This window comes from Sebastes umbrosus, chromosome 3 (assembly GCF_015220745.1).
Source record: "Sebastes umbrosus isolate fSebUmb1 chromosome 3, fSebUmb1.pri, whole genome shotgun sequence".
NCBI classification, from domain to species: Eukaryota; Metazoa; Chordata; class Actinopteri; order Perciformes; family Sebastidae; genus Sebastes; species Sebastes umbrosus.
In genome coordinates, this window is record NC_051271.1 from 30,100,982 (window position 1) to 30,121,152 (window position 20,171).

The 20,171-nt window shown below is 40.7% G+C and overlaps 1 protein-coding gene across 3 annotated transcripts; it reads left to right on the top strand.

Moving 5' to 3' along the window:
• Positions 1-4,701: 4,701 nt before the first annotated feature.
• Positions 4,702-19,992, top strand: si:ch73-100l22.3. Of its 3 annotated transcripts, XM_037764925.1 has the most exons (11): positions 4,702-4,859; positions 5,093-5,234; positions 8,183-8,308; positions 8,572-11,110; positions 12,113-12,255; positions 15,256-15,357; positions 15,816-15,932; positions 16,024-16,119; positions 16,299-16,415; positions 17,731-17,813; positions 18,336-19,992. In XM_037764925.1, exons 2-11 carry the CDS (start codon positions 5,097-5,099, stop codon positions 18,493-18,495), a joined length of 3,621 nt encoding a protein of 1,206 aa, XP_037620853.1. In that variant the 5' UTR covers positions 4,702-4,859; positions 5,093-5,096; the 3' UTR covers positions 18,496-19,992. The 3 variants fall into 3 exon arrangements, with proteins under 3 accessions (XP_037620853.1, XP_037620854.1, XP_037620855.1); XM_037764926.1 differs by having other exon boundaries at positions 4,708-5,234; positions 12,128-12,255; XM_037764927.1 differs by lacking the exon at positions 15,256-15,357 and having other exon boundaries at positions 4,708-5,234.
• The last annotated feature ends 179 nt before the right edge of the window (positions 19,993-20,171 follow it).

Here is a 20,171-nt window from a genome sequence, read left to right on the forward strand (position 1 = left end):
ATGGTCACTCTGTTGCTTCCTGTCTGTCTTTCCATTTGCTTGTTGAATGGTGTTTTTTGCTGGCAAGTCCTGTGCGGTCATGATGGTATAAAATGGGAAGAAACACGACTAAGTTTCGGCTGAGTCGAGTTGAAGCAAAATAAGAAACTTCCCGGTGCTTGTCAAAGTGTACGTACTGTATGTTTCAACCCAGTCTCTATGCTCCTCTTGTTTAAAAAGGATACATACTGTGTAAGCATAAATGTGTCGACATGGTGGCTGCTGTTTTAATAGACATCTCTAATTATGCAAACTGTGTAGGGCAAAATGGGACCTCCTGCCGCACAGGAGCAGTGATGCTTTCGTAGCCGTCGTGTTCAAGTTGTCTGTTTTATAATCGCAGATACTCGTGTGATGTGACGAGGTTAAAGAGCTTATATACAGTGTTTAGCTTTTTTTTCTCGGTTATAAATGCCAGCACCAGTATGTCTCTGTTTAATCTGGCTTATCTTGTCACTTAACAATCAACTGTGAAAACATAAAAAAGCATCAAATAGGTTTGATCCATTTCCATTTGAGAAGAAGGCAAAATATACTGCAGCTGTCGTGCAAGGCCCGCAGTCCAAATGAAGACTTGAATTGTGGTTGTATCTCCAGTGTGAAGCAGCATGTTGCGTCAGGGTGTTAAGTCTCTAAACACATGAGGTTTATCCTAATGTCCACTCTGCAGACATGATCAGCTGACAACTAGTGACCTTTAGTGATGATCAGACAGGGCAGCTTGGTGGCTTTTCATAACAGAGTTTATGAGCTTGTAAGACACGCTGACCTTATTTTCCACTGGGGTCATATACCCTCCTTATGAAAAGACATCTCATCGCAAAACCCAGAGCAACAGCTCCTAAACCGCATCCATAAATATTTTACAGAGGCAGAAAGGAGCGGTGGAGACACGTCTGATAAAGCTCTTTCCCACTCCACTTATCCCATCCATCCTGACACTTTTTTAAAAAGGGTCGAGTTAACTCAGCAGGCTGCCGAGCCCTTCTTCAAAACATCCCATTCTTCTAGAAGATGCAAATCATTAACTTCTTATCTTGCTGCTTGGCCAATCGGTACGCAGTCATTCGGTTGTTTTCCTGTCTAGTGAATCACGCCACCGGACTCTAAAAGCCCTTTCACCCACCTCCCATGCCGATCGATGAGAGCAAATGAACCAATGATTCCTTTGATCGTTTGTTTGGTGTTTTCATCAATAATAATGTTTGTTTTGTACCCTCTCTCTTACTCTCTCTGCTGAATCTGCCCTTATCAGTCGCACAGCCTCTAACATCACATTCTTTAAAGTTTAGGTATCACATTTACTTCTTTTATTTTTTTATTTTCTCTCTAATTTTACTCCTGGTAACATTTTTTCCCCCCATCAAACCACACGTGTCTACTGGTGAGCATTTGGCCAGGTTACTCATGGGGATATTTTTGTGTTTCTAAAAGTAATAGGCTATAATGGTCGGTTTAAAGCTATAGAAATGTAGTGAGCCCTTGTGATAGGAAATTCTGTGTTTTGTAATATTTCTGTATGGGGTGTAATAAATTATTCTACGACAGTACTTTATATGGGAAAATACTTAAAATGTGACAGTCTTTGTAAGTATTTATCTTCAACTAAATTATTGTACTTTTTTTTTTTGCAATTTGTAGATACGTAAGTGATGATGACAAGGTATCGGTAATCATGAAATTAACTGTTTCATCATCGGTCTGATGCATCTTTTAATTTATTGATGTATATACTGTATGTTTGTTGATAAACAGCTTACTTTATTTTGTATATGACCAATAAACGTTTTGAAATGGAACAGCTTTTGTGTGTCTTGTGTAATCAAGGAATATTTTTTTTTTTTTTTTTCACATATATAGTTTTATTATATTATTATTGTTAATATCAGGATGCTGAGCTACAAATTATATATTTAAGCAGATATAAGATGCATTTAAAAATGTATTCAGCAACTGAATATAATTAGTTAAAGAGGACCTATTATGCTTATTTTCAGGTGCATACTTGTATTTTGGGTTTCTACTAAAACACGTTTGCATACTTTAATGTTAAAAAAACGCTTTATTTTTTTCATACCAGCTGTGCTGCAGCATCTCTTTTCACCCTCTGTCTGAAACGCTCTGTTTGAGCTCCTGCCCCGCACTCCCTCCCAAAAAGTCCAGTCTGCTCTGATTGGTCAACCGTACCAAACTCTTTGGACTCCGCTCCTGCTCCGCTCTAATTAGCTTTGTTTGAGGGCGTGCCAAACTAGCTGTTATGCAAATATGTTACTTGGTGACATCGCCACATTACGAAAGAAAAGGCGGGACTTCAAGCAAGGGGTTTCAGGCAGTGCAGGAGCAGTGTTTCTGTGGGCGAGAGTCACTCCCTTTGGCCTGGACTTTGGGCTTGCTAACTTTGCAGACCTTTAACACGCACAACTAAAACTATATAACACACCATTATGTTGTATTATGTTTTTTTTTTTGTTATGCTATGTTTGGGGAAAAAAGGGAATAAAAAGAATTCCCCCCCCCAAAAAAAACATACACTGATGTAGGCCTATGACTTTATGACAATAGAAAACACTATTACAATACAAAAAAATGAGAGGGAATAATGGTTTAAAAGATAGAGAACATGCAATCTACACATTTAAAATCACGTAATGGTTAATTATATTTACAATCAATTTGTTGGGAGCCAATAGGCCAAAACTCAAGGCTGAAAATGTACTGCACAATTTGTACTATTTTTTTTTTTTTTTTTCCCAGAGGAAAAGTGATGAGGAGGAGCACAACAAGCTTCCACCTTCATCCTCTCTCATCCGCTTCTATGGACAACCCATCCTTCCTCCACTGGTATGACCTACGTTTTATGATATTTCTGTTAAAGTCAACATTATTGGGGGTTTTAATCTGAGCCAATAAGACAAAGAAACCCACTAAAAACTTTACTGTCTCTCAACTCTCTTTGTTATGTATTATGTATGTTAGGTAAGGCTAGTTGTACTGTGCTGTCATGGTGTAACTGGTCATTTTTGTGGATCAGTGCTGCAACAATTAGTCAATCGACAAAAAAGTAATAAAAATGTGATCATTAATTATTCATAGAAGTTATGAAGCGAAAATGTCACAGGTTCTTCAGGCTTTTCAGATGTTATTGCTGCTTTACACTGCTCTATATCATTGTAAATTGCCATTAGTTTCACGTTATTTGGGTTTTTGAGGGTCAATAGGCCAAAACTCAAGGCTGAAAATGTACTGCACAATTTGTACTACTTTTTTTTTTCTTTTTTTTTTTTTTTTTTTAATCTTCAGTGCTTAGTTGACAGTATAAAGGCCTCATATTTGTGTATAACCAGTCAGGTCTGTAGGTGGCAGTATCAAGTTATCAGCAGCTCCCTTCCTCTCCAGCAGGTCTGGATGCTGTGAAAACATGGAGCACCATGACAGTTCACTCCTCATTAATACAAGTTTCACAGCAATATCGTTGACTCAGAGGAGAAGGTTTTGTGTGTTTAGTTAATCTAGTCTTTGTGAGTAAATGTTGTGTATTGTGTTTTTAATTGGTATATTATTCGTTGTTTAATTTGTCTCTCAGAGAATGGATTTCAAAATACTGCTGCTGGTTTACAAAGCACTAAACGGTTTAGGGCCAAAATACATTACTGATCTTCTGCTATGTTATGAACCATCCAGACCTCTCAGGTCATCTGGATCAGGTCTGCTTAGTGTCCCCAGATTCACAACTAAACATGCAGAAGCATAGTTCAGTTTTTATGCACCAAATATTTGGATCAAGCTCCCAGAAACCTGCAGGACCAACTCTGAGTTCTTTTAAATCAAAGCTTCAACCTGTCCTGTTTGCTGCTGCATTTAATTAAACCAGATAATGATCTTATACTGCACTAGAGCTTTAACTCTTGTTTGTTATTACTCTATTTTAGTTTGTATCCTAGGTTTTGTTTTTAGCTTGTTTTTATTTTCTAATCTTTAATGTTTTTATAACTGTTTTAATTATGTCTTAATGTTGTTTTGCACTTTGTAGCAATGTTCTTGAATGTTTATGTAAAGCACTTTGAATTGCCCTGTTGCTGAAATGTGCTCTACAAATGAAGCTGCCTTGCCTCGTTGTGTCCAGCTCCGTGCTGTGAGTCCTCTCCGTGCTGTGAGTCCTCTCCGTGCTGTGAGTCCTCTCCGTGCTGTGAGTCCTCTCCGTGCTGTGACTCCTCTCCGTGCTGTGACTCCTCTCCGTGCTGTGAGTCCTCTCCGTGCTGCGAGTCCTCTCCGTGCTGCGAGTCCTCTCCGTGCTGCGAGTCCTCTCCGGGCTGCGAGTCCTCTCCGTGCTGCGAGTCCTCTCCGTGCTGTGAGTCCTCTCCGGGCTGCGAGTCCTCTCCGGGCTGTGAGTCCTCTCCGCGCTGCGAGTCCTCTCCGCGCTGCGAGTCCTCTCCGGGCTGCGAGTCCTCTCCGTGCTGCGAGTCCTCTCCGTGCTGCGAGTCCTCTCCGGGCTGTGAGTCCTCTCCGCGCTGCGAGTCCTCTCCGCGCTGCGAGTCCTCTCCGGGCTGCGAGTCCTCTCCGTGCTGCGAGTCCTCTCCGTGCTGCGAGTCCTCTCCGTGCTGCGAGTCCTCTCCGCGCTGCGAGTCCTCTCCGCGCTGCGAGTCCTCTCCGGGCTGTGAGTCCTCTCCGGGTCTTCACGGTCTCTAAACGGTCACCGTGGTGTTGCTCCGGGAGCAGAGAGGAGAGGCGGTAAACATGTAAACACAGACAGCCTGATGCTGCTGGAGACTGCTCTGTTTGGTAGCTCCACTACACTCTAGTTTGGTGCTGTTTCATCAGAGGTAACACACTGCAGAGCTGCTCTACTGCTGCTTCTCTTAATAATAGATATTAACTAGATATTACTTTACTTTACAGTTTGGTATTAAACGCTAACGTGAGCTAACCCCTTAGCTAGCTAGCTAACTAGCTAAAGTTACAGCTAACGTTAGCAGATATCACTCAATCAAGATATCGTTAATATATGAGCACTAGTTAGTCTTCAAAGTGTTACACGTTACTTTACCTGATGCAGCTTGATGGAGGACTACGACCAGTTTGTGATGCATCGTCTCTCTCTGCTGAGGAAGAGTGATGATGATGAGGAGGAGCACAACCAGCCTCCACCTTCATCCTCTCTCATCCTCTTCCATGGACAACCCATCCTTCCTCCTCTGGTAGGACCTATGCTTTATGATGTTTCTGTTAAAGTCAACATTCATGCTGGTAGCCATCAGGCTCCACAACCAAGGCTGACCCCCATATGAGAACTATGAGGACTTTAAGAAGTTTAAACATGCACTATCTGCAACCATCTTGGACTCTAACCACTGGCACACTTTACACCTACTTTACACTATACATCCTATATACCACCTACTTTACACTATACATCCTATATACCACTTACTTTACACTATACATCCTATATACCACTTACTTTACATTATACATCCTATATACCACTTACTTTACATTATACATCCTATATACCACTTACTTTACATTATACATCCTATATACCACTTACTTTACACTATACATCCTATATACCACTTACTTTACATTATACATCCTATATACCACTTACTTTACACTATACATCCTATATACCACTTACTTTACACTATACATCCTATATACCACCTACTTTACACTATACATCCTATATACCACTTACTTTACACTATACATCCTATATACCACTTACTTTACACTATACATCCTATATACCACTTACTTTACATTATACATCCTATATACCACTTACTTTACATTATACATCCTATATACCACTTACTTTACACTATACATCCTATATACCACTTACTTTACATTATACATCCTATATACCACTTACTTTACACTATACATCCTATATACCACTTACTTTACACTATACATCCTATATACCACCTACTTTACACTATACATCCTATATACCACTTACTTTACACTATACATCCTATATACCACTTACTTTACACTATACATCCTATATACCACTTACTTTACACTATACATCCTATATACCACTTACTTTACACTATACATCCTATATACCACTTACTTTACACTATACATCCTATATACCACTTACTTTACACTATACATCCTATATACCACTTACTTTACACTATACATCCTATATACCACTTACTTTACATTATACATCCTATATACCACCTACTTTACACTATACATCCTATATACCACTTACTTTACACTATACATCCTATATACCACCTACTTTACACTATACATCCTATATACCACTTACTTTACATTATACATCCTATATACCACTTACTTTACACTATACATCCTATATACCACTTACTTTACATTATACATCCTATATACCACTTTATAGACTGCACATATGTACATACTATATTTATTTATTGACGGACTGTACACATTATGTTCACCCATTCACTCTGTATCTTTTATATCTTTATTATTGTTTTTTATATTTTTTGTATACCTTTACCTCTCCTGTGTTTCACTCTGTTTGCTGATGTTGCTGCTTTGACACCTGAATTCCCCCCCCCGGGATTAATAAAGGTTCATCTTATCTTATCTTATTTTATCTTATTGGGGGTTTTAATCTGAGCTAATAAGACGCAGAAACCCACTAAAAACTTTACTGTCTCTCAACTCTCTTTGTTATGTATTATGTATGTTAGGTAAGGCCAGTTGTACTGTGCTGTCATGGTGTAACTGGTCATTTTTGTGGATTAGTGCTGCAACAATTAGTCAATCGACTAAAAAAAGTAATACAAATTTGATCATTCATTATTCATAGAAGTTATGAAGCAAAAATGTCACAGGTTCTTCAGGCTTTTTAGATATTATTGCTGCTTTACACTGCTCTATACCATTGTAAATTGCCATTAGTGTCATGTTATTTGGGTTTTTGAGGGTTGGTTGGACTAAAGCTATTTTAAGAAGTCACCTTAACCTTTTCCTTTTCCTGATTATGTCTCATATGTTGTTGCAGCAATTTTAGGGTTGGTACCATTTGTTACACAGATTTGGTGCTAAATTTATCAAGTTTTTTTATTACGCGAGAATTTATAAAAATGATGAATAATCCCTCCAAAATACCACATTAAGACATCAACACCTTGAGGAACACCATAGAAAAAGCCAGGCTGTGATTTGGTATCAAAAACTTTTGACATTTGGAGATTTCTGCAAGAATTACATTTTTCTGCAATTGGACGGCGTGCACGTCTGTTCTGCAAACTGCTCATAAACCCCCTTGTTGTCAATATACATAGGAAAACCATCCATCCTCTGAATGCTGTAAAGTTTTATGAGGCTGTGATTATCCTGGAGGTCACCACAGGCAGTGAAGTCAAGTTTCAAAAAATGGTCTCAATACAATTAAATGGTTACTATGGGGACTAACATCATCACAGATTAATACAATTGGGCTCATTGGATCCACAAGAGTCTCCGCTTTACAATCATATCCAATTTATGTAATTCCAAGACCGTTTAGGGACCCCAGTATGCAAAAATATTCAAACACATCATTTTCAGAATAGGCAAAAATAACACATTTATACTGCATTCAAAAAAACTGCATGGTTTTGCCCCAAACTGCATGTGATTATCATAAAGTGGGCATGTCTGTAAAGGGGAGACTCGTGGACACCCATAGAACCCATTTTCATTCACATATCTTGAGGTCAGAGATCAAGGGACCCCTTTGAAAATGGCCATCCCAGTTTTTCCTCACCAAAATTTAGCCTAACTTCCTAGCCTTATTTAGCGTTCTTCCCGACATACTAGGATGACTTGATTGGTAACAATGGATTCATTAGTTTTCCTAGTTTCATATGAAACCACTCTAGCTTTAAAACTGAGCCTGCTACAGCCTCTGAAAAAGACAAAGTGGACCGAGGGTGCCGGCGCCCTCAAGAAGTGGAAGAGGTTAAAGGGGGCTCTGGGAATTTGTGACGGACAGTTTTCTCTATTTCTTGGCTTTTTATAAACCAAACAAGTAATCGGTTAACCGAAAAAAACTAAAGAACAGCATAATGGATAATGAAAATAATCATTAGTGCTAATAATCATTAGATGACACCTCATGTCTGCTTTCTGATGATAACAGCTCTCAGGGGAGCAGAGAGAGGAGATGCAGCGACACAGAGATGCAGCACAGAAAGCTGCTGTCCACAGAAAGCTGAAGGATGATTCAAGAATGGCCTTCGTGCAAACTATCCTACACAGTGTTCAGGTAATATAAGTCCTCACTTTTCAGCTATCCTCTTGGCAAACCTGATATGTTCATATATTTGTATTTGTGTGTTGCTTGAGGATAACATATTGGTAGACTGCTTAGTTAGATACAAACATACACTAGTTATTATGCATAAATAGAGTCATCGTCAGACATTATTTTCGATCATGTCATGTTTTGTCATGCTCTCAAATCAAATGAAAAAACTCCTTTTCACTGATCTCATGCTATTTGTTATTGTTTCCTCTTATGAATTGCAGCTGAGGAAGACGCCAACGCTGGAGGAGTTGCTTCAAGAGTCAGAGATTGACACAAAATCTTCATATTCCCACAACACCAGCGGCAGATCAGTGTCACAGAGCAATTTAATCATGGGAACAAAGGATAGTCTTTCACTCTCACCACTACCCGGAAGGAAAGAAAAGGATGGTGCTTCTCTTCCTCCGTTGACGTCAACTTCATATAGTGCCTTTTTCGCCTCTGATGTGACACCTCAGCAAAGTTATCAGGAAGGATGCCTTACTGACCAACATTACAGCCAACAGGGATCACAGCCAAGCCACCAGTCAGTATCCTCCGGCTATGTGACCTACGAGAATGTTGTAAACACCACTAGTGTCTCTGGAAGGATTGATGCAGAGAGAGAGAGCTTTGGCTCCTCAGAGGGAGCTTATGATAACAATAGTATCGGTGGCTTTTTCCTTCACAACACCTCAAACACAATCGCCATGATGCCAGATATTATCAGCCACCCTCCTGTGGATGGAGAGGAACTGGAAAGGAGTGGACTGGAATCGTCCTTTTCTACTGACGAAATAGTAGTAAAAGACACTTGTTACACCTCGCTCCAGGAGGATTCAGTCATATGTGACCATTTACCAGTAGAGCAATCCGAAAGCAGTCATCTGAACAGCACAGAGGGTGAAGATAACCTTCCCTTTACCACGGCACTTGACCTCGACAAAGATCACAATTTGGACAGAATTGAGGGCGCGGTCTCTTCATCAGAAAACAGTGGCGTCTCAGATGATCTAGAGTTATCGCAGACATTAAGCGCTCATCACAGTCCAACAACAGAGCTGCACATTCAGCACGACCCCACAGAATCAAAACCAGCGGACAACCACGAACACGAAGCGCAGCCATCTGAGGAGCCTTATCGTCTGAGCCTCCAGGCCCTGCTGAAGAAATCTCAGGAGTATCGGCGGCGCCAGCGGATGCTTAGGAACCAAGCCAAAAGCACTAAAATTCAGGAGAGGGGCCGAGAACAGACGAGAGCAAGGGCGGAGGAGCAGAGCCTCTCTGATAAGGAGAATGACGAGTTCCCTGACAAGGGGACTGTGACCGCAGAGGGGAAGAAAACTAAAGAGAGGAGAGGCACTTCTTTCCCCTCTGTGGAAATGTCGCCAAAGAAATCCTTGGAAAATGAGAAGATGATTGAGAGCGAGTTTATTGGGGAAAACTTAAAATCTGAAAGCACACCTTTAACAGGAGATGGAAATACTAAGGAAATGACTAGTGTTGAGGAGGAAACAGTCTTCAGAAATAATAAGCTGAATATTTCGCAAGAGGTCATAACAGAGCCTAAACAGCACCAACCCACGTCGACAGAGACCTCGCCTGTTCAGGAAGCCTTTTGCTTGACCTCCTGCACTGCAGCTTTTTATAATGGAGCAGGGAAATATCACACTATCCCAGCCCCTAGTTTCTGTAGGAGTCCTGTGCTCTGCAAAAGCAAAGGCAGCATCCGAGATGGAGAAGCTCTCCATGGGGCCGAGACCTCAAAGAGGAAAGTTTTAGTCGATACTGTTTTGAGTGAAGGCCACAAGGTTGAGGAAGTTAACCCAGGGCATAAAAACAGTCCCACAGCAGTTCCTTCCACTGTGAAGCTCGCAGTTGAAGGTGATGTAACGTGCGTTTCAGCCAAGAGTTCACAGCACATAGATCAGCTCGAGTCCAACCTGTTCAGCCTTAAAGTACTGATTTCGGATCTGGAGTCCACACTGACAGAAAACTTAAAGAATCACGGCCAAACTGAGAGCAACACCCAAAGCGAGCGCTCTCATCCAAGTGAGGGTGCCTATTATTCGGAGGATAAACTGAGGGATGATGACATTGGCAAAGATGCACAGCAAGACCAAAGGTACGGAGAGCAGCCAAGAAGACAATCAGACAATTTCAGGGACATGCAGCCGGAAGATACAGGACCTGAACCAAGCATCAGTGACACGTACGGCGTTCCTCTCATAGTGCCGGTAAAAGAAGCTGAGGCAGTAGACGTAAGCGAGCTCAGGCTAGTCAAAACCTTAGCTACAGAGAGAGCGAAGGAAAAATGGAAATGTAAAGAAGGACTTTCAAAAAGTTACGGACAGCATGACAGCTGTAGAAAGCCCACAGCCAAATGCATCCTTTCCGCAACACAGCGGCTGCGAATTCCCGATGTATTCAGAAATACTGTGACCATGGCTTCACGTAACGTCTCGGTGCTTTCGGATACCAGCAACCTACCCGCAGAAGGTCACGACTCTACCCACTCGCCATCTCTCAACCAGTCGTATGACGTGGACGCACCGTCTGGCCTGTGGTTCCTTGAAGAGTCAGGGTCCGACTCGGGCTTAAAAAGTCATCTTGTTCAGGAGAAGCATCTGACCCCAGAGAGCGGGGGCGAAGGTCAGGGTGGGGTATCCAAGGTCAAACGGAGGCTGCTCATGCACATGACAGAGGAGACACTGGACAGGAGTGCAGATGGCAACAAAGGAGCAGACTCTGTGGTCAGACCCGACTCCAGCACTCCTAAAGGTAAGACAAGGACAATAGTGGAACAGGGATGAAGATGCTGTTGGAGGTACGAACGACAGAACCTGCCAAAATAAAAAAAAAGAATAAATAAATGAACGACTCGATAAATAAATAAACATGGCATTAAATGTCACAAAAATAATATAAAAAATGAATGTAGCCATTAATTAATTGATAAAATATGACATAAATTGATATCTCTGTTTTAATTTGCTTCTTTATTTATTTATCTTTGTATTAATTCCCTTATTTATTTACTATTCTGTTTAACTTTCCCTTTTATTTATTTGTGTGTTTATTTCTATTCACATTAAAATGTATTTTTAAAAAAAATTTATTTAGCATTTTAAATAATTTAATTAAATCAATTAATAACAAATAAATGCAAAAATAAATAAGTAATACAAATATATATATATAATGATTAAAAGATAACTAAATTTAAATAAACATAAACACATTAATAAATAAATTAATAAAAGGGAAAATCAAACAAAGGAGTAAATAAATAAGGGAATTAATAAAAAGATAAATAAATAAAGAAGCAAATTAAAACAGAAATATCAATTTATGTCACACATTTGATCAATTAATTAATGGCTACATTTATTTATAATATTATTTTTGCTATATTTAATTATTTAATAATTATTTATTTATCGAGTCATTTATTTATTTATTTATTTGTGATTTTGGCAGGTTCTGTCCTCCATATTTGGAGTATGTAGAGATTTAGAAAAGGCAAATCAGTGGTACAAACATGACTAAAAAAACAGACATTAAAATAAGAACAGTATGAATGCTTTTAGCTGGTCCTCAGGATCAGGACTGATCAGGATTTTTTTTTTAATATTGATCAACAGGATATCGGGAGCAAAGAGTCCATTGAATAGAAAAATAATCTGATCAGAACCCAGCCTTCTCTTTGGCAGGACATTGTGCTGTAATAGTCCAGATTTTCTTTTGTTTTTTATTCACACGTTATGTGACCACACATTACAGATATGTCGCCTTCAGCAGCAGCACGGTGGTACGAAGGCCGTGGCGGTCAAGAAGACAAGCAGGAGCAACTGAAACAGGCCCACGCTGCTCAGGTCAGAGCCCTGCAGGACGAGCACAGGAAACAACAGGAAGAACTACTGCAGGTGAGACAATGGAAATAGATTATTGGTGTTATGGGGTAATTAGATGTTTTTGAGATGAAACTAAACAAAAAACATTAAATTTAGATATGTGGAGCCAAAAAAGTAGGTCCATTGCTGCATTTTTGGCGCTTTGTCTAGGACTACAAGTTTGACCTTAACCTCTCTAGTGTAAATTAATATTGCACATTTTAGGTATGCACTGAGCCGTTTACAAGACAGTCTTGCAGAAGGATATTAGAATATGGCACACAACTAGTTGACACCAAACACGACACCCCTTTTTCTCTTGTTTCAACACCAACGTGCAGCAAGAATAAACAGGTTAAACTCTTACCGAGTTTCTTTTCTATTAAATGAGAGCTCAAAAATGTTATAAATGTAATTTAATTTGCATTTTCATTTTTTAATGTTAAAGGACCCTCTGAGAACCACAATAGACCTATTTTTTTTTTTAATCTTATTTAGGGGGTTACAGGGGGTCTTTAGGGGGAGATAGCAGGTCAACAGTATATGTCACATAGAAGTGGTGTACATCATCTGAAAGCTGGGAACCTGAAGATTTATTTGAGAAGGAGCTCAGCACTGTGTGACAAGAAATAAACATGAACACCAAAGAAAAAGCCATGCGGTAATTTGGTATCAAAAACTTTTGACATTTGGACATTTCTGTGAGAATTGCGTTTTTTGGTGACTGGATAGCTAGCACTTCTGTTGTGTAAACTGCTCATAAACCCCCTTATTGTCAATCTAGCTAGGAAAGCCATCCTTCCTCTGAATGCTCTAGGTCTCTAGTTTGTGGCTGTACAGTTTCATGAGGCTGTGATTATCCTAGAGGTCACCGTAGGTCCCTTTATACAGGGTGGTCAAGTTTAAAAAAATGGTCTCACTACAATGAAATGGCTACTATTGGGACTAACATCACATAGTCAGGATCGTCTGCAATCCCGCGGGTCTCAGGGGGTTAAAGGATAAGTCTGGCAATATTATATATTCTTCATATTGTAATCAAATATCATGAAATGACCAATACCAGTGACCCTACTAACAAGAATTGCCTTTTAAGCCTGATATAGCTGATATAGGTCATTGAGCTCAAACGTTTCAGACAGAGGGTGAAAAGAGGTGCTGCAACACAGCCGGTATGAGGAAAGTAAAGCGTTCTAGTAGAAACCCAAAATACAAGCATGAACCTGAAAATGAGCATAATAGGTCCTCTTTAAACTGTCTTAAATTTAATTTGATGAGCGCTGCAGAAATCGTGAAAATAGTCCCCAACAAATACACTATGTGCTCCTGTTTGAGTAACGTTTGCTTAAACTAGGGAGCCGAGTTGTAGGAAGTCATTTCACATTTTTTAATAACCAAGTTTGCAGCTGTGGATGTTGTGTGGAGAGAGACAGACAAAGGTCCCCAGCTGAAGCTGAATTGAAGACGTTGCGGTTCATGGTCGGCGTCTTAATCCCTGAGCTACAGGGGAGCCCCGTGGGATTTATTGACAGTAAGAAAAATATGAAGGAAAATTAAGAAGAATATTGCCAGCTGTACCCTTTTTAAGTTTTCTCTCGACTTGCCATGCAAATGTGTCCTCTTCCTTGAGCGTCAAAACGGCCATAAAGAATTCCCAAGAAATTAAAGAAAAGCTGAAATTACAGACATTTATTCTAACTCTGAACACGGTTCAAACACAGACATATTGATATTCCCTCCATCCCATTGGCTCGCTGCTTGCATTAAATTGCATCATCTATTGCTGTACAGATCTAGCACTACGTAACTCCTGTAAAGTCAACCATAATTCACTCTGCCAAGCTTTGTGACTCCACCCAAAGTCACCTATGAGAAATGGCCATCTCTTTCAAATTGAGAATAGGCTTTCTAACCAATTCACTAAGCTGTGATATAACATTGACCCTAAATGTTCTTTTGAAACTAGAGGCGGACCTTTGAAAGGCTCTGGCTCTGATCCATAATGTGGACACACGTGCTGTCGCCCTACATGTTAGAGCGTGCTTCTGGAGACCGGGGTCGTGGGCAGACTACAGACATCTGCTCATTACAAGAGACCTTCAGACTCTCCCCAGTAAAAAAAAAAAAAACACACACGCAGGGATTCTACCATAAATGTTTCATTACATCCCTAAGAGGCGAGCTGGCATGGTCGCCTGTTTCTGTGTGTGTGTGTGTGTGTGTGCGCGCGTGCGAGACTTCAAGGACGCCTGCTGTTCTCTGGCAGCCAGTTCTTGTTTCTTCAGCTTGTGTCTGTATTTGTTCTTGGCCCGTGTCCTTGCCCTATTAATCACAGTCTCTGTTTAATTTATGTATCCTTAACAACAATATAATTAACATAAGCTGTTTAGTAAAAAAAAAAAAAAAAAAAGAGACTTCTTTCTGACTCCCCTCTGTCCTTCCATCATTTGTGATGTGATGAGAGAGAGCGAACTGGCTGGACTCTCTGGTAGAGGGAGGAGGGGACCGAGGGAATTGACACAGAAAGGGAAAGGATAATTTGTTTAATTCATGAGCGTCTGTGGTTAAGTGCCAGATCGTCCCGTCGAGTGCCACCGCTAATGGTCCCTTCCCCTTCTCCTCTCTTTTTCCCCTCTCCTCGCATCCCTCTCTTTGTTTTGTCTCATACCTCCTCCAATGTGGTTTTTGACTCTCTGGCTGTATTCATTTTCTCCATCTCTCCTGTCTCATCATCCCCGTCATCCCTCTCCTCCTCCTCCTCCTCCTGCTCCCCCTCTCATCTCATCCCTCTTGCCTCTGTGCCCCATCTCTCCCCTTCTGTCTCTTTCTCTCTACCCTCAATTAATTTCATCCTCCTGCCTCATTTGCTGTCCTTTCCAATTCAATATTTTCCAACCTTGCCTGCTCCCAAATGCACGCATGCGTGCCCTAAACACACACACATGCACTTCTCCTCCTCCTATTCCCTTCCCTCCACCGTAATATCTCTTTCCCCTGTCTGTCTCTCTCTCTCTCTGTCTGTCTCTCTCTCAGGCGTTGGCAGTGCGTTACCGTCTCCTCCAGAGCGTGTCCTTCCCTTGCTCCATGTCAAGCTCACGTCTTGGGGACGCGTTGACCTTTCCTACCCTCTCTCAGGTATTACATTTGTTGGCTAATGTCAGTGATGCGAAAAGCTTGTCCTGCTTATCCTTGTACCCACAATATTTTTATTCATCACCAGTTAGCTGACACACGCAGGTGAAACAAATACTTCCCCCTCGATGTCTTAATCCTTATCAGTAGCCCCTCTCATCTGTTATTGCTCTCTCAGCAGCTCAGCTTCAGTTACACTATAGTTGTACAACAAACATGCAACATCTTAAGAATCAACAAGTGAGTGACACATTATTATTCTGCTTATTATTCCCCATTATAATGATGAGTCCACTTGCGTTGATGCGCTAAACAGATGCCAACCAAAAGACCTTGAGAATCTGCGTGGGAAATTAATTGGTTGTCATTGATGGAATTAGCATTCTCCTCTCTCTTCCCCTCTGCTCCTCATTATTCACCTCTCTCGTCACTCGTTCTCCCCTCTTCCTCCTCTTCCTCAGCGCTGCAGCCCGCTCTCAGAGCGCTACCGCCCCCTGCTGTTCGCAGCCGCGAAAGGTTTTCTGGCTCGCAGGCTGCTGAGGACCGAGAGAGTGGCGCAGCTGGTGCGCACCATCAGGGTGAGTAGAGACAACGGCGTCACGTCTGTCTCGTAGAATGAACAAAAACAGTTTGTGTACAGATTACAGCTGTGTGTGTTTGGACGTCTAGGACACACATCAGTTCCTGCAGCAGCAGCAGAGCCCTGGCGGAGGAGAGATCTGTAGCAGACAGGACCTTTTATTGCAGGAGAGAGTCACTCTGCAGGTATTAAAGCAAACACGCGTCGTAAACATCTGTTAACCTTTCTCCTCTTCTCTGCTACACTGAGCCAACTGAGCAATTATCCCCCCCCTCCCCCCCCATTAGCACTCACCACAACAGATACTGTGATTACATGCATTCATTCAAGCCATCGTCTGCTCTGTAATTGTTTCCCGCTCCAGCTGTGCGCCGCCCGTTATGAGGTCCACGACATATTCTTCAGCCTGTCAGCCGGAGAGAGGATGCAGCTGATCAGCTGGGACAGAGAGCTGGCCAGGGAGAGAGAGCACAGACGACGGGTAACCTTTTCAGAAGCTGAACACATCATATATGTTGGAGGAGTTCTCACTATAGATAGTGAAGCAATCACAAATAATGTGGGAAAAGTAGAAAGAAGTAGAGCTGGCAGCCTTCTATGTGGGTAAGGGCTGACTGTCACATTGAACCACTGGCCTCACAGCCAGGTATAAAACAGTATGATTGTGCACCACTGGGACAAAACGAATCAGTACATAGAAATATCAGTATTTAAAGGCGCTCTATACGATATTCAGAGCATTAATATAGCATCAAACAACTATATGCTATGTAAAGATATAGTGGAGTAATATCTACCTGAGCTGAGAATGAATGTTACTAAATCTGCTCTGCCTGTAACGTTATGCTTTCATTTTGGCAGTAGTATAAAGTATGGCGTCTCCACAAGATATAACATTATGTAACTAAACATCACCAAAGTACTGCTCCGGGGACATTACCTATCAATTCCTTGATCATAACAGAATATAGTAACTTACATTACTGCTCATTTTAGAAAGGCCACCGCAAGAAAATGTGTTCTTTGTTCAGATTGTCAAACGGACAATGGATCACAGATGTTTGTTTCTGGCTGCCAGCGTTATAGCGCACTAGCAAGCCTTCATTTTCCCCAGGATCGTGTCAGGTGGCAGACAGAATTGCATAGTGAAAGCAAAACCAAATCTAAATGCACATTACATAAACAAAGAACACGTTTTCTTGTGTTGGCCTTTCTAAAAATGAGCAGTGGTGAAAGTTATTAAATTCTGTTATGATCAAGTAGTTGATAAGCTAGCGTGCTAGCTAGTTGAAAAGTTGTCTACTTCCACTTAAATGATTGAAATACAGCAGCGGGTACTGTACAGTATATGGGTCACACATGCTTAAGACTTACAGTTTGAATATGACAGGCTTGTGCGGTAGGTCTATGGAGTTCCCAGTGTTAGCTGCCATGTTGGAACAGTGTTTTGTTCTCCAGGTCACGTGACTGAAAACTATGAGAAGAAATGCTCCCAATCTTGCATTTAGCACCTGTAATTACAGCTGCTCTGATCCAGTTGTGATTATTCAAATTCAAAATGGCATTATGCTTTGAGTACCTGTTCAGACCTTCATGAAGAGTCTGGTGGATAATAACAGTGTTGCTTTATGTTTCCCAGTATAGGACTTATGGTGTTGATCTCATTTGTTAAAGTAGGCAGAGAGGACTGAAATATTGATTGTGTACTGTTATATGTGCACTTCCTTTCTATTGATATGTATTATACGTAGTGGGTAGTGCAAAGACTAATCTAGTATGTGTGTGTATTTGTTTAGAGTGGGCACACAGGCCGTCCCAGAGGAAAGAGTTCTCTGTCAACTGCAACACAAAAATCACTGGAGAGGAAGAGAGGAGTGATGTGAGTTTACACTGGACCAGTCCTGTTTTTCTTTAGATCTCTGTATAGCTCAATTGTTTTTGGTTGTGTGTGTGTGTGCATTTATAAGGACACATGTAGACACAGTTACTTCTAATACACTCACAATAGGATGAAGGAATCTCTGTGCGTCAGAGCTCAAACTGGTGCCTTCACTCTGATGAAGCTTTATGTTGAAACGTTAGTTGCTGCTCCTGATTATAAGCTCGTACTATAAGCGTGTGCTCCAGATCTCGCAGTCACGGTACAGTATGAACCCAGCCTATGAAAACATTCAACATCTGCACAAGATTTATTAGTGGTTTTTTGCACATATTTCTTTTTTTTAATGCGAGCACACATTTTTCAGAAGTTTCCAGTAATGTCGCAGCCAGCTAAAAAAAAGCACTGTTCAGCTTAAATATTTTAATGACATGAAAATCTTGCACTTCAGGCTTTTTTCTTTTTTTTTTAAACAAGCCGTACCTTTGTCAGTGACTAAAACCTGTCTCCTCTTCCCTCCAGGATCCAGAAAAAGGCAGCAGGAAGGCACACAGGAGTTGCGACGAGGACTGGACACAATACTGGATTCTCTGCCGAGCAGCCGAACGAAACCAAACGAGGACAGTTCAGAGCAAATCCTCAGAGGGTCCTCAAGAGCACTCTCTCCTCGAGACCCCGATGACACTCTCCTAATTGGCCCCAGTGAGGACTTCTAATAAGGCCTCTAGCGGTTACATAAATATTGTATAACTTTCAAATTTGGCACAAGGCGACGCCTGTTGCTGACGAATATATATCTTTATATTTCTTCTCTGGTGTGACATTTTTTACACTTTTCAACCAGGGTATAATATAGTGATGACAGTTCCACTCCAGTTTCACATTGAGTGGCTGCTCAGGTGGGGATAAAACATCACTACAGCTGCTCTGTCAGTAACAGAAATTCTTTACCAGGTCTGCCTCCAGCATTTTTTCCCAGTTTACTAATGTTGCAGATGTTAGTGGGAAAAATGTTGAGTTGGCAAAACCAAAAACATTTATACCTATACGAATTAAGAAGACTTTGGCATCCTTTTCAAAGAACGTATATTGTCAATTGTTGCGCCCGGCAGCAAAGCTACGCTTCCGGCATTTTGGACTGTAAAGTGATTGCTGGATGCCAGTAAAACGTCCGCCTTAAAGGTGCCGTACAAAAGTCAAACAAAATTACTTCTACTCTATTGCCATATTCTACCGAATTGGCCTGTGTTGAACAATAAAAATATTATAAATAGAGTAAGTGTTTTTAGTCCAAAATGGCAGCAGCAGCAGCTGTTGTCAAAAAAAGTTTAGTCTCTTTGCTTTTATTAATCCATACTCTTTGTCCTTTAGCTGAAAAGCTCTGTGCTCTGTGCACTGTACGTGAAAGATGCTGCGTTTATGACACACAGCAGACGTCATAGCATGAAAAGCACAGATGTAATGAATAACACTAACGATGGCTCCATTCCATTTGGATATCAATGCATTAAGGAAGGATTACTCTTTGGCTAACTGTTTACAACTTGTAGACATGCAACCTGCGAGTAGGGGTTGGAAATTACTTTGTTTTAAGGGTTGACAAGTTGAAAAGTAAGCATGAAGTAAGTCATGGCCATGAGCCAGCATGCACAATACCAGGACTCAGGAACCAAAGCACGTAACTGGAATGCAGCCATGATTAAAGTTATTAATTACACCTCAAAATGTCTCCTGTGAAAAGGGGTCTGTTAATCAGGTTATTAGTTCAGCTGTTTGTGCATGTCAGTGTTTTCCCAGTTAAATCTCTGGTTTTTTGAAGGATGGACTTCAACATTGAATTCCTTCAAATTGATGTGCCTAGTTCTTTGCCACCAAAAACATCTCCAGATGTGTAAGCACATACTGAACTCTGTTAGTATGAAATGTGTAGAAGTTTTATAGGACATGCTCTCTTACAACAGAAATGTTAATATCCAGCTCCAGATCTTTACGGCTAATACTTGAATAGTGTGTTACTCCCAAGCGTTGCCTTAAATATTGTTACTAGTGTATTGGTATCACATGTCAGCCACAACACATGTAAACCTTTGCAATTTTTTTATTCTTAGAGTCTTGTGACCTGTTTTATATGTTATTTATTTATATGTGGTTGATAATAAATGTTTCTTAACACTTGAAAGTTGTTGTTTTTTTATTGAACAAATTCAAATTTACAAACAACATGGCTCATAGATTATTGCATTAGAGTAAAAGGACAAGGTGCATACAGAACAAGAACAGATAAAATATGTAAAATTATACATGAAAATAATAATAAATTAAATTACGGGCTATAGGGCTGTACCTGTAATTCATATT

What these genes read in the sequence shown, in the direction of transcription:
- si:ch73-100l22.3 (XM_037764925.1), top strand. Translation starts at nt 5,097, where the DNA reads ATGGAGGACTACGACCAGTTTGTGATGCATCGTCTCTCTCTGCTGAGG. An exon ending in CCTTTCCTACCCTCTCTCAG is followed by an intron (nt 15,358 to 15,815) that starts GTATTACATTTG and finishes CCTCTTCCTCAG; the next exon opens with CGCTGCAGCCCGCTCTCAGA. An exon ending in AGGAGAGAGTCACTCTGCAG is followed by an intron (nt 16,120 to 16,298) that starts GTATTAAAGCAA and finishes TTCCCGCTCCAG; the next exon opens with CTGTGCGCCGCCCGTTATGA.